Source organism: Tasmannia lanceolata, unplaced genomic scaffold, assembly GCF_043159265.1.
Source record: "Tasmannia lanceolata isolate RefF3 unplaced genomic scaffold, GAP_Taslan_0.1 ptg000008l, whole genome shotgun sequence".
Taxonomy (NCBI): Eukaryota; Viridiplantae; Streptophyta; class Magnoliopsida; order Canellales; family Winteraceae; genus Tasmannia; species Tasmannia lanceolata.
In genome coordinates this window covers 24,176,840-24,192,174 of record NW_027518685.1, presented here as the reverse complement: position 1 = coordinate 24,192,174, position 15,335 = coordinate 24,176,840, and the positions used below count along the sequence as shown (strand labels likewise).

At 37.9% G+C, this 15,335-nt stretch overlaps 1 protein-coding gene across 1 annotated transcript in view; it reads left to right on the top strand.

The window, feature by feature from the left end:
* The window catches only part of LOC143884917 (pleckstrin homology (PH) domain-containing protein), a 113,423-nt gene that overhangs the window by 87,202 nt on the left and 10,886 nt on the right, over positions 1 to 15,335 (top strand). Inside the window, exons 47-53 of the mRNA XM_077388775.1 lie at positions 6,268 to 7,047; positions 7,152 to 7,225; positions 7,340 to 7,688; positions 7,770 to 7,868; positions 7,949 to 8,104; positions 12,840 to 13,021; positions 13,120 to 13,641. Of these exons, the coding sequence (XP_077244890.1) occupies positions 6,268 to 7,047; positions 7,152 to 7,225; positions 7,340 to 7,688; positions 7,770 to 7,868; positions 7,949 to 8,104; positions 12,840 to 13,021; positions 13,120 to 13,641 (2,162 nt within the window). The remainder of the gene's footprint in view (positions 1 to 6,267; positions 7,048 to 7,151; positions 7,226 to 7,339; positions 7,689 to 7,769; positions 7,869 to 7,948; positions 8,105 to 12,839; positions 13,022 to 13,119; positions 13,642 to 15,335) is intronic.

Sequence of the window (15,335 nt, the reverse complement as noted above, 5' to 3'; positions counted from 1 at the left end):
ATAACTGTTGTCTATCACCCCTGCCCCTTACCCCTAGCGACTTGGCACTTCCTTTGGCCAACTCTTTTTGCTTGCCTTGCCCACGTTTCTAGTGCATAAGTTTTATACATTCTGTCTTGCAGGAAGAAAACCTGACCACCTCCTACTGTCACTCCAAGGCGAGAGTCTCCCTGCATGCATCTGTCACTGGCATCACTACCACTACCATGCCAGATTTCATGGCTGTTGCGACCTGGAGAATGTTTCCTATGTACCTGCATACAATATGTACTTTGAACAATGGTTTTAAATTTCGCCTGAAATCTGAAATTTCGGTCCGAAATTTAAGGGATTTCACCCAAAGATCTCGTTTTTTATTAATTATTTAAAATCTTCCCGAAATTTCGGCCAAAATTCTGTACGAGATAAAATATTCTTTTATTCGATTTCATCAAATTTCGTCCGAAATTTTGAAATTTCAGCCAAAATTTCAGTTTCGGTGAGGACCGAAACGAATTCCGAAACCGAAATTTGAAACCATGCTTTGAACAACATTAATGTTCACCACCTGTTTGTACTTTGAACATTACCTAAGAAGGTACACATTAGAAATAAGAGAGCAAAAATTATCAGCATTGGAACAGTCCTAGTTCATGGTCTGAGCAATAAGTTATAAGAGATTATAAATTTATGGAGCATTAATTATTAGATCGCCAACTGTATTTAACTCCAAGATCCTCAAGAATCAAGAAACTCCATGCAGTACAAACAAATATTACCTAACTTTGCTACTTTTTGATGTTGAATGGCTTTTCCAAACTCTCACAATTCATGAAATACTATGCATCTTGATTTCGATTACTTGAAACATTCATACAAATTGTTCTTTTTTTCGAATTCAAGATCTTGAAATAGGTGTTGTAGAGATGAATAAAGACTAAAAATAGTTATAGCCACTAACGTTGTACAAATAAATATAAATCCATGCACAGAAATTTATATGCGAGTCCAGGCACAGAAATTTATTTGTGAGGACCGTTGTAGGTTGATTACTGTCATAGACTCGTAGGTTGGTTCTCCAAAGCCTGATAATGCTCAAGTAGCAAGAGTCTTCAATCCTAGAAGCCTCTCTCTAAAACCCTACAAGAAAAAAAGGGAAAGCAAAGCTGCATAAGAACAAGAACTCTGAAACCCTCTATCATAAAACAGTGGACGATGAGCCTCATTCTAAAGTGAGAAATAAAAGACTTGACATGGGCCCAATCAACTGAACATATAACCCAGTAGAGGGAAATTGGGTTCCCCCTCCCTCGATTACTTATTGATATTTCCACCCCTCTTAGTGACATGCTTTAGATCCTCTCTTGTGCCATGAACGACTCCTTTTCCTCCTTTTGTGTTCCCTTGGTTTCCTTCGGTTGTTCTAGATGTTGCACATGCTGGTCTCAAACTCCTTCAATTTGTACATAAGGATGTATTACAGCACAAAGCTAATTCATAAATTGATAGGAATTGGAGAACAGTGACTTGTTTCTCAACACAAATTGACACGGGAGTGCTAGCACCTACTGTGGTAATTGAATGCAATATTTTGAAAATCAAAATTGAATCGTAAATCATTTTTTATGGTGAAATTGAATCGTAAATTATAACATGGGTCAAATAGTACCGAATCATAAATTGTATGATAAATCATTTTATTCTGATTTCTATATACTCAACTCAACTCAACTAATCCTTTCATGAAGAAGATAATATAAAGATAATAATAATTATTCTGATTTCTATATAAAAGTTTAAAATTACAAAAAACTGTAAACATATAAAGATAATAAATAATCCCTTTCACGGCACTAACGGCCACATTAGCACAACACTTGATCCGGCTAGTGCACGGTGCACCAACCTCCGCCCAGTCGGTGCTCGCGCACCCTTCTCTTTAATCCTCTCCTTCCTGCGAGTGTTGCTTTAGAAGAGTTAGATGTGGAGTTGAGCTAGAGCATAATATATGGATAAGTAATTATACATCCAAATAAATTAATTTAAATAGAAACTACCATGATTAGTAATTTAAAATCGTAGTGTGAATCATTTGCTTACAAACTTGTCACATACTAATCATCCATTTCCTATCCAAAATTCCAAACTCTGGCATATTGGATAATAATCTTAAAAATAATAAATGATAAAGTTCCTATCAATTCTCAAAGTCTCAAACATCAACTGACAAATGCCAATAATCCGAGTATGGTAAGTCGTTCTTCTTATCATCATTATCATCGTCTCCATCCTTGATATAAGTAATACCCTCAAGCACATGCAGTGTACTTTGACTAAATGTGCATGCCAACGTGCATTCACCAAAGGGGGATTAAAAATATTAAGTATGTTGCAGTGTTAATAATTAACTGTATATAACCTTTCAAAATAATAATAATAATAATAATAATAATAATTAACTGTTTATAAATGTTGTAATAGTATGTGCACATGCTGTCACTATTGAAAAAAACAGAAACATGTGATATTCGAGAACTACTCTCGACAACACTTCTGTGCAATACTCATTCTCTTTATTTCACCCGTTTCCTCCACTCGAAAAGAGGGTGAATGAGTAGTATTGGCGAACAAGGACAAATTACATCCTATGACTTGTAATCCCCGCCTACTTCTAATCTCAGCCCAAGAAGGTGGGAAAAAACAAATTATTAGCTTGCTTCTAGCAGTGAGTTGCTCAGGCAAAATACGACTTATTTGGCCAAAAGGCGACAAAAATCATCCTGCAAGTTCTCTTTCTTTTTTATCTTCTTCTTCTTCTACTGATTTGAAACAATTGAAAAGTCATATGACTAGATCGAACTGGTTTAAAAGTTTCAGGTGAATGTGGTTCGAATCGGTCCTTCTCGTTTATATTCTTTTTATTCTTCATCATGTTGGTTCAAACTAGTCCGATTCATTTGAACACCTCCTGACAAGAGGGTTTTCAAGAGCTTATTCTGTTGAATAATGTATTAAGTTAGTTTAGACATTACTTGTATTAGTTAGGGTATTGTAGTCATTGTATGTTGTTGCCCTAGTTTGGGCCTATATATACATCATATTCATGAGGAGCTCCCTAGTGGAGACTCTCCATCCTTCACTCCTCTTCTTCTTCCTCTCTTCTAACCCTAATCTCATTTCTAACATGGTATCAGAGCCAATGGGCTGATCCTTCAAGAAGGAAAGAAGAAGAGTATCTCCCTCCATGCCATCATCCCTTTCTCTCGTATCTCTCTCATATCTCGTTTTCCTCTCTTTATCTCTCTATAGTTTCTCCCTCAATTCTTCTCCTCGCTCGTGTCCTTCCCTCCTCCTCCTCCTCCTCCTCCTCCCACTGCCCCTCTTCCCTTTCCCCTAACCCCTCCATTCCCTGCTACAGTAAACCACTACAGTAACCCGCTACAGTAACGCTACAGTAAATCGCTATAGTAACCTGCTACAATACCTAGATAAAAAATAAATAAATAAATCATTTCTATACCCTAGAAATCTCACTCTTTCTCTTTCATTTCGTCAAACCCATTTCGTTTTTAACCCATTTTCCCTCTATCGTATATCTCAAAACAAAACAAAAATCATGTTTGTATTACTTGTGTAAACCCATTTTGGGTTCTCCTCCACTCCAAAGCTCTCTTTATTTTCTCTTCTCTATAGCTTTTTTGGCCTATGGCCTTTGTCTTTCTCATCTCATCTTCAAGGTGCACCCCAAGCGTTTGATGAAATGTCTCAAAGGGATTTTGTGCCTTGAAAGTGTTCTTTTTGTTTCAAGTTGAAGGCCTTTGGCCTCAACTTGAGGGGGAGTGTTATCTTGTATTGTTTCTTGTTATTCTCTTGTGCTTGTCTTGTTGCCGTCTTCTTATCATCTCTTTCTTTCTATTACCTTCTATGTCTTTTATGTAGTTCTTCAAGGCGCGCACCAAGTATTTGATAAAATGTCTAAGAGATGTGTGGTGCCTTGTTTGTCATCTTTCCTTTGTCTTCTTCTCTACGGCGCACATGAAGTGTTTGATCAAATGTCCGAAAGAGGTGTAGTGCCTTATTTGTCTTCTTTTCGTTGCAAGTTGAAGGTATTTGACCTTCAACTTGAGGGGGAGTGTTTTTATTTAGTTCTTTGTGTCTTTTCTTAGGAGTGTTGTCCACTTTGTTGTCTTTTCTTGAGGGGGAGTGTTGTTAGTGTTGTCTTTGTCTTCTTGAGGGAGTATTGTCTTGTTTTCATGTCTTATTTTTCATGTCTCTTCGTGTTGTTCGGCTTTTTGCCTTATCTCTTCATGTTATCTTCTTCCTCCTTTTCCGGGCGATGGCTTCCATATCCATCGTTGGTCGGCTCTCTTACAGGCGATTGTCTTTTCCCGTCGTCCTCTCCTTTCTGGGCGATGGTTTCTCCATCGTTGGTATGCTCTTTTCAGGCGATGATGTTCATGCCGTCGACCTTGTCTCCAGGCGATGATGTCCCCATCATTGGTTGGTTATCTTCCTCTTCTTATCTTCAGGAGACGATGTTCATGCCGTCGACGTTGTCACCAGATGATGGTTTCCCCATCGCTGGTTGGTTATCCTCTTCCTATCTTCTTATCTTTTCAGGTGACGATGTTCATGCCGTCGACCTAGTCTCCAGATGATGGTTTCCCCATCGTTGGTTGGTTATCCTCTTTCTCTCTATCCCTTCTCTCCAGGCAACAGTTTCTCCGTCGACCTTGTCTTCGATGGTTTCCCCATCGGTTGCTATCCTCTTCACTTGGCGTTGTGCTGCTTCGCCAATGTTCGTTGTGCGCACCTTTAGTGTGCCTCTTTTGCTTGCTGAATTGTAGCTGTTCTTGCCATGGCGCCTCCATTGCCCTCGATATGCGGATATGTTCGTCGTGCTCTCATTCAGGGAGAGGCCCTATTTGATCGCTCTCGTTGTTGTGCTACTTCAGGGGAGCTACTCTTTTGATGGACATTGATCTCGATGCTGTTCATGGTGGCCTTTGTTTTTTTGTTTATGTTTTTCATTATGTATGTACCACACCAGCTTGAGGATGAGTGTTATACCAAGCTGGATGTGCATGAGCTTCTTGTACTTTTTTAGTTGTTGATGTAGTTCTTTGTAGCAAGCTGGAGCTTCATAGTATATACACTCCAGCTTGAGGGGGAGTGTTGAATAATGTATTAGGTTAGTTTAGACATTACTTGTATTAGTTAGGGGTATTGTAGTCATTGTATGTTGTTGCCCTAGTTTGGGCCTATATATACATCATATTCATGAGGAGCTCCCTAGTGGAGACTCTCCATCCTTCACTCCTCTTCTTCTTCCTCTCTTCTAACCCTAATCTCATTTCTAACATATTCTTATATAGGAGAGGGATAGGGTGCCTCTTCAAACTGGTTTAAAAGCATCAGGTGAATGTAGTTTGAATCGGTCCTTTGCCTCGTTTATTTTCTTTTTATTCTTCATCATGCTGGTTCGAACTAGTCTGATTCATCTGAACTCCTCTTCACAAGAGGGTTTTCAAGAGCTTTTTCTTATATAGGAGAGGGATAGGGGCCATCTCGAAAGAAAGCCCTACTTTATTTTGATCGAATCGTGCGATTCGTACAAATTTCGATTCAAGCATGGGTTTCAAATCAAAATCCACACGATTTTATTTGAAACGTAAATTGTAATATTTTCAACATGACGATTGAATGTATCACAACTCAAGGTGGATTGTCCATTACCTTCTTTCAGGGGAACTTTTAAAGTTACATGAACCTTGTTTGTGTATTTGGGCAGGATAATGCTTGAGCTGATTTATTTTCTGGGTGTAGTTACAAATATTCTTGTTTTTTGTTTTTCTTCTTTATAATCAACTGTCTGTCATCTCTTCTTGTGGCACATTAAAGCCCAATTCGACATTTCTTATGAAAATTTTCCAACATCGGGTATATGTTACTGTAGGTTCAATGCTTGATTTTGTAGGTTCCCAAAATTTTGCTGGATATATTTTAAGCATCAGGGCAATAATTTGCGCATATTGAAACTAAGAAGATTGATTACTTTACTGTTGATTTAGTTATCTAATATATCCAACAAATTATGTTTTTCATTTTGCCTTATATTTTTGTAATGTTGCTTATTTCCATTTCTCGGTGATTCCTGAAGTGGCTTCCGCAGATACATTAAATATTATTTTGTACTTGGTGTTATTTTTTCTAAATGAATGTAAAACGGAATGAGAAATTTGAACAAGTTGGGCATATTTCTAATTTCGTTTTCAATCTATTATGTAGGGAATTTCCGAAGTTGAGTTACCATCGGGCTGGGAAGTGACTGATGATTGGCATGTTGATAATACATTAATAAAAACTTCTGAAGGCTGGGTTTATGCTCCTGACCTTGAACATCTAAAATGGCCTGACTCATTCAATCATATAAATTCTGTGAATTTTGCAAGGCAAAGGAGATGGATCAGGAGAAGGAAATGCATCTCAAGGGATGTAAATCGGCAAGTGCTGATTGGGCTATTGAGACCCGGAGATTCTATTTCTCTGCCTTTGTTAGTCTTGACACATACTGAATTATCTTACTTCTTACAGTTGAGGCCTATGAATGTGGGTGCTCCGAAAGAATATTCTTGGAGTTCAGTAGTGGATAGAATTTCTGGTATGTCCGAGAGTTCTGGTAACTCTGAAGAATTTTCTGAAATTTGTGTATCATCTCTTACCGAGTGTGAGAAGCTCCTGTACTGCCCACAAATAAGTGGAAGCTCTTCAGAAATTTCCCAAGGGTTGTCGTTTTCTTTAAGCATACAAGCCACAGAGATTGGGAAGGATATCAACTCCAATCCTATTCTGGACTGGAATCTCGTGGTGAACTCTCCACTCTCTTTCACCAATTTCCTTCCACTTCCTGCAGAATATTCTGTGCTTGAGAAGCTGCCAAGCGGTCATTTTTTTACCTCCTCTCGAGGAGTATTTGGCCCAGGCAAAACTATCAAGGTCTATAATGCTGATCTAAGAAATCCTTTGTACTTTTCACTGCTTCCGCAGGGAGGATGGCAACCAGTACATGTATGATCTTAAATCTGATCTATTTTCAGCTAATTTCTTGCTTTAGAACATTAGCTTTTCGTGTGTCATTTTTTATTATAATAACTTATTTCAATCCTTCTCAGGAAGCTGTCCTTATATCACATCCTAGCAGAATACCATCCAAAACAATAAGCTTGCGAAGTTCATTTTCTGGAAGGTTTGCTTATAACTGACACATGGCAAATACTTTGATCTCTTAATTCCAACATTTTATGTTAAAATGTAGAAGTGCATTTAGACTAAGGTGTTTCCGACAATTGATATAATGCAGGATTATTCAAGTCATTCTTGATCAAAACCAGGACAAAGAGCAGCAGTTCGTAGCAAAAGTTGTTAGAATTTATACCCCTTATTGGTTTGCAAGTGCAAGATGCCCGCCACTTACGTATAGGTTTGTAGATATATCAGGGAGAAGAGAAAGATGGCATTTCTCTCGCCCATTTCAAACAAACCAAATACTCGAAAAGGTTGTTGGGGAGATCACTGAAGATGAAATATTTGAAGGGTACACCATTGATTCTGCTTTGAACTTTGGACTTCTAGGCCTCTCAGTATCAATAAGTAGTCCTGAGAAGGAGCGCTTCGGACCTGCTAAGGAGCTTTCTCCTCTTGGTAGTATGGTATGTCTAGTCCTGATATATGTCTTCCAATTTCAGATCTATAACTGCAATAATTGGTCTAATTGTATTCTTTCACCTTAGGATGGCTCAATTGATCTTTATGCTTATGATGCTGATGGAAATTGCATTCGGCTCTTTGTTTCCTCAAAACCATGCCCCTATCCGTCTGTTCCTACAAAGGTAATTATGAAAATTTTAAACTGAGTTGAGTAAGTGTTTTTGAACCATTTTCTGTCTGAAATATATTCTTGTGTTTTTAGGTTATTTCTGTCCGTCCGTTCGTCACTTTTACAAACAGGCTTGGTCAAGATCTTTTTGTTAAATTAAACAGTGGAGATCAGCCAAAAGTTCTACATGCATCTGATTCAAGAGTTTCATTTGTTTATTGTGAAGCTGGAGGACCAGAAAAACTTCAGGTAATTAGCATCATATGATTCCCGTAGGTTTTAAAATTTTATTTATTTATGTTAGTTTCTAATTTTATGTGTCTTTGCATGTTTTGTATTCTTCCATCCTTCCACATCTTGCTCTTGCAAGTTCGATAAATCCTGTTCACGTCCTACTTTTACTACCTATGCTTATGCCAATTTTCATGACATGTACTTAGTCCTGACGTATGTCTTCCGAGCTTTCAAGCCTCTGTAGTCCAACCTGTTGGGCGCCATCAAGGATGGACCATGCCTGAAGAATCTTCCCATTAGAAGATCCTAACCCTCATAGTAATGGAAGAAATTTCAGTTAAAGGGCTGTTTACTTTATTAATCTTTCATTTGTAAGACATAATTTGAAGGATTTGAACCATTTGACAGGGGGATGAGCCTCTATAGTGGGGCACATCAGATATGAATGGTTTGGATCATTTGGATTGGTCCACATCTATACTTTTGCTTGCCCCTATACTTTTGCCTGCCCATATTATTCTAAGATTGGTATCGTATTGTTCCTCATTATTATGTTAATTTATAATCTATATAAGCAGATCCTAATTTAAATGTATATAGTTCTTTAGCATGAATTTGTCTTAAGAGTTTAAACCAGCAATTTTAGCTCCTAGAATGTGGATTCCTGAGTTGGAGCCGGAGTGGGCCCAAGGTTAAAGAATCTCTTATTTCATTTCTTCTTCAACTTTACGAAGAAATAAATCTTCTCATGTTACGCCAGTGGTTCATTTTCAATGACCTATTGTCTGGCATGGTGGCCGTACACCTGCTTTGATAGAAGTCCTATCAATGGAATCCAAATGAAGATCTCATGGTTACAGAATCTAGAATACAACAACTGATAAGTTGTACAATGCAAGATCCGCACTTATCTAGACAGATGGGATCTCTAGAGATTAAACAAGAAAATACAAGTGAAAAGAAGCAAAAGGAGGGGAAATCACCAAGATGTTATTATTGTTGTCGTAGAGCTTCTTGGGATACAAATCCCTTTTCAATTAAAAAATCTTTCGTTAGTTCTGAGTTTACAGCATAAATCCCCTCATAAACATTCTCATAACCCTTGAAATAATCTAAGCCCTTGAACCCCTTCGAATCTCAGCCGTACAATCCTTCCTAAATGACTAATATAGAGGTGACAATCACCATTGTTGTCCTATAACTTCTTGGGGAGAAATCCCATTCTTCTTCAATTCTAAATTCTGTAGTTATGTCTGAGTTTATATCATAAAATACCTTATAAACATTCTTGTAACCTAGAAACAATTTAAGCCCTTGAACCCCTTCTATTATCAGCCCCACAATCCTTCTTAAGTGATCAATATAAATAAAACTAACTCAAATGATAGGCCTCACCACTTCTAACTTACAAACTAAAATGTTCACTTTAGTTATAAGATGTGCCTTACCATTCAAAATAAAATATAAAAAAAAATTGTGCCTTAAGTGGATGGTCCCCACCACTTAAGTTTAAAACCCAAAATTGAATCAAAACCCCACGAATTAAGTCATTTAAAACCCCACGAATTAAAATAAATGCTACAAACAAAACAAGTCACCTCTTATAACTTAAAAAGTTCACTTATGTTATAAGATGTGCTTTAAGTAGATGGACCCACCCACCACCTGATTCATTTAAAACCCACGTTTGAATCAAAACCCCATGAATTAAAATAAACGCTACAAACAAAAGAAAAACCCTAAAGCCCTATTGTATTAATGATGGTCCCTTCTTGGCACGATCCAGATCTTCTACTGAGTCTTGCAAAACTGATGCGAACCTGGCTCTGATACTAGATTGACGTGAGTCTAGCTCTAATACCAAATTGATGTGAATGTATGAAAGCAAAGAGAAAGAGGAAGAATAGATAATCAAGATCAAGAAAAGATCAATATCAAGAAGGAGATCCAAATCAAGTTCAAGAAAGAGGGGAGGTAAGGGTAGAAAGGAAAGCGGTTTATGAACCCAACCGAGGGGAAGCGGTTATGAACCCAACCGAGGGGAAGCAGTTTATGAACCCAACCGAGGGGAAGGATGTACGAAGGGAGAGGAATAAGGAACTAGGCAAGCAAGTAGAGATATGAAATAAGAAATGAGAGAAAAAATGTAGGATGGGAGATGAGAAAGGACTAGAAAAAAAGAGAGAAGATGAGAAAAGAGAAAAAGAATAGTTAGGAATAGAAAATTGACCTAATAATAATATGAAGCATTACCCTTCAAAAAAGGCATCACAGCCCATCAACATAATAAAATATTAAATTTTATGCATATTCAACTATTTTCAGGGCCAATAGGCCTTCATATTTATAGGCTTTGCAAGTCATGCTAAAACTGGAAAAAAAGGACTCCTAATCCTTGTTTCAAAACAACTCCTAGTCTAATTAGGACTTCTGTTATACATAAAATTAAACTAGGACTGCTAACTCATCAGGTATTGTAAACCATAGTTTTAAATTTCGGTTTCGGTATACGTTTCGGCCTTGAAATTTCGGCTGAAATCAGGTACACAAAAAAAAAAGGAATAATTATGATCAGAAATTTCAGAAAAATAATAATTTCTTGAAATTTCAGCTGAGATTTGGGAAGACCGAAATTTCGGATTCCGCAAAATTACGGTTTCGGTCCCATCCGAAATCCAAAATTTCAGTCCGAAATTTGGATTTTGGACAGAATTTAAAACCATGTTGTAAACTAACCCACTCAAGCCCCACAAATGCATTTGGGAAGACCGAAATTTCGGATTCCGCAAAATTGCAGTTTCGGTCCCAACCGAAATCCAAAATTTCAGTCCGAAATTTGGATTTTGGACGGAATTTAAAACCATGTTGTAAACTAACCCACTCAAGCCCCACAAATGCAATAACTCTCAAATGTTGCAATGTGGGCTTGCTGGTCACTCTCTCTTATATTAGTAGTGGTTCCTCGATGATACCTTTTTGAGGGAGCACTACAAATGACTTAAATGCCCTTATCACTTATGGTCTGTTTGGTTGCCAGTAAAATTTAAAACCTAGGAAGTTTTTAGTAAAATTTTCGTCCCATCCCATGTTTGGTTGCCTTTTAGCACTAGAATTTTTTTAATCTCACTCTTGTAATGATTGCTTTTGAGTATGACATGGACTCCTGGTCCCCTCTTTTTCTTTCCTAGGGAATGATGTCCTCCCTCTTTCTCTCTCTTTCCTCTCTCTTCCCTCTCTCGTCCTCCCTTCCCATATTTGGTAATGACACCCCCTAAATTTTGGCGGGAATTTTAGGAATTGTAGGAAAAAAAAAAACCTAGCAAATCCCGTTGACTTCACTGTTGGGATTAAAAAGCTCCTAGGATAAAAAATTTACTGGCAACCAAACTGAGCATTAAGATTTTTGTAATAAACATGTGGGCCCCATTTTAAACACCTACAACTTGAAGAAATCAAGTGATATTAACTTACCGGACTTAAAAGGCACCTAAAGGAAAATTTGGGCCCTTGGATAATCCCCATCAAGAACCTGGCTTGTATCAATATGCCCAGTTCTTAAGCTCTCTATCGCATAGGATGCTGAAAAACATAGTAATTGTGCCTCTATTAAGCCCTTATTAGCCTTACTAATAATAGGTTCCGCAATCGAATCCAAGTTATTGTACATTAGTAATGGCTCCCTAATGTACAAAAACAGCCTTGAAACACCCTCTATATGCAATAACTCAACCACGCTATGGCCTCTCCAAGGATATGGCAGAAAGAAATATCTTGTTGACTGTTAGGATAGCTTAGTTAGCTCTTTTACATTACTTCTTTTTAATTATTAAGTGACACATATAGCTTAGTTAGCTCTTATACAATACTTTTTTTATTCAGTGACACTCGTGCACATGTGGTCAGGAATAAGAAGTCTAAGATAATCGATAGTTGTGGAATGAGCCCAAACGATCCTATGAATCGTAGACCAATTCCTCTTATCCTTCGAACTACTTGAAACCTACACGCACGCACGCAAATTTCCTCTTTGACATACAACAACCCCCCCCCCCCCCCCCCCCACTCTACCCACCAACACGCACAGATGTCACAGCTAGACTATGGTGTTGATTGCAGTCCATTTTATAGAAGTCTTTCAAATCAACATCCTGTTTTTTAACCTTCATAGTTCATTGGTATCTGGCCTTTATCACGGCATCTGGTTTGCATGGAAGCTAGTGTATTCTTCTATTGGATTTTAACTTCAGGTTTAATTGCATAGAATTAGCAGAAATAGATAATAAAAAAAAATTTGTGACATTCGCAAACTGTCTTTACAATCCAAAATTTTGAGGGCTACACCAGGACAAACCAGAAATCGATACAGCTTGAACTGTGGAAGCTTTTAGTCCGGAATTGACGTGAAAATCACTAATATAGTAAGCTTTTGATTGCTTTTTAATGTATTCTTTTTATATGTGATGTGTGGTTATAATATTACGTAATATAAATGCAGGATGGTTTAGCGTACAGATTTTGCTATGTTAGTTAATAATCTGTAAGGATTTTTCCAGTACTAATAGCAAAAAATTATTGGAGTTTCCCATATTGGAGGAGGATTTCACTATTCCTAATATGAACCCCTATTGTTCTGTTTGCCAAAATTAAGCGAACTGTAATTGTAGACTATTTCTGTTTTATGTGGAGGAAAAATTCTACTCTTATTGTTGACTAGTTCTACTAATTGAACATGTGGTTCCATGCTTTTCAGGTCCGGTTAGAGGATACAGAATGGTGCTTTCCTGTGGAAATTCTGAAGGAAGACACTATCACTACGGTATTGAGGAAACATACTGGTGGTAGGAGATTTCTAAGGACAGAAATTCGTGGCTATGAGGAAGGATCAAGATTCTTAATTATATTCCGTCTGGGTTCAGCAAATGGTCCTCTCAGGTACGCACTTATGTATATTACTTCTACATAAGACCAGACATAAATACATGCCTACATACAGTTTACAATTGGGTTAAAAAAATTATTTGCTTTGACAGAATTGAGAACCGAACAAGTGGTATGGCAATCAATATTCGCCAATCTGGTTTAAGCGATGATACCTGGATCCAGCTACAACCTCTTTCAACTACGAATTTCTCTTGGGAGGATCCATATGGACAGAAATTTCTTGATGTAGGAATCCTGAGAGGAAATGACCTAAAAGTCCAGAAATTCAGCTTGGAAAGGACAGGAGAGTGTATGATAGATGAAAGCATGCGTGTCCAACTTCGCGTTGTTGAAATGGGTGATATCATGATTGCTCAGTTCATTGATGACCAAAAAACATTAGAATTGAGTTCGCATGAAAAAACTGAAGCCCCGGCATCAATTGGCAACTGGAGCACTCCATACATTCAGAGCAAAGTGCAGAACAATGCCTCACCTATAGAGCTTATAATAGAGTTGGGGGTTGTAGGGATTTCTCTCATAGACCAAAGGCCAAGAGAACTTTTATATCTATATTTGGAGAGAGTATTTATTTCATATTCATCTGGGTATGATGGTGGGACTACAAGCAGGTACAAGCATCTCCATTCTTGAAATACAAAATGATACAACTGTTCTGCATTGTTGTTAGTCCCAGATTGTTCACAATTTTTAAACCAAATAAAGTGAATTATTTGATGTTTTTTTATCATAGTGAATGTCAATTCACTCTTATATCTTCATGTAGGATATTGTAGAACCATTTCTTTTGTGTGATGGTAGTACGTCATTGTTCTTTATATTTATGAATAAGATATTTGAAACTGCCTAACATATAATGAAAATCATCATTTAGTTGTTGCAAATAATCTGAGAACAAGGAGTTATAGAAGGTGAAGAGAAAGAGGAACTTGAGAGGATGAAATTTAATGTCTTTTTCTCAAAATAAGAAATGGCTTATTAATGCAATACAAGACTAAAAGACATACATCCATACATGCTAAAAGAGAGAGAGAGAGAGAGAGAGAGAGAGAGAGAGAGACACACACACACACACACACACACACACACACACACATATATATATATATATATATATATATATATATATATGGAAAATTGTTTCTGTGCTCAAGCGCAGATAGCTATTCTGTGCTGCCCCTTTAAAAATCATGTGGGCTCACATGATTTGGATGATCCAAAGGAAGGTTGCCAGAGCAGGAAGCGAAAGCGAAGGCTCCTGGGATGGCGGCAAGCAGGAAGCGCCAGGAGAATCGCCGGTGAAGCGTGATGGGGAAGCATGTTTCCCATTTTTGTGATTCCCATAAAATTAAAACGATAGGAAGCGATGGGGAAGAGCATTCCCATTTTGGGGAAGCGTGATTCCCATTTTGGGGAAACGCAATTCTCATTGTTGGGGAAGCGGGGTTCCCATTTTGAGAAGCACGATTCTCACTTTTTGGGGAAGCGCCGAGATTCCCGATTCAGAATTGTGATTCCCCGATGCAGGGGAAGATTCCTGCTTCAATGATCCAAAGCATTCATATGAAAGGCCCTTACATAGATAGGGTGTGCACAAAGAATCAGCTCCATAGGATCAACCTAACCTTCCATTTGTGGACGAGTCAAACAACATGGAGATGGTGTGTTTATAGTGGCTGAGCTATAGCTTAGAAACCTCGTCCCCCCCCCCCCCCCCCCACACACACACATATATATATATATATATATATATATATACATATATATATATATATATATATGAGGAAATGATTTGTGAGCCGCTGCTCAGATAGCTTATCTGAGCATGGAATTTTAAAACAAGGGTGGGCCCACATTTTCGGGGTGATCCTAAGCATTCATTTGGAAGGCCCCATCATGCATGCTGTGTGTACCAAAAATCAACTCCATTGGATTATCTTAGGGTGTCCATTGCATGCTGTGTGTACCAAAAATCAACTCCATTGGATTATCTTAGGGTGTCCATTTGTGGATGGAAAAATGGACAGATACTGTTTGTTGACAAATCTGCCCATTTTTTCCCTCCACAAATAGAAGGGTTGGGATGATCCAATGGAGCTGGTTTTTGGTGCACACCCATCCATGATGGGGCCTTCCAAATGAATGCTTAGGATCACCCCCAAAATGTGGGCCCCCTGTTTTAAAATTCCATGCTCAGATAAGCTATCTGACCAGCTGCTCATAAACCATTTACTCTCTCTCTCTCTCTCTCTCTCTCTCTCTCTCTCTCTCTCTCTCTCTCTCTCTCTCAAACTATTAGTATTTC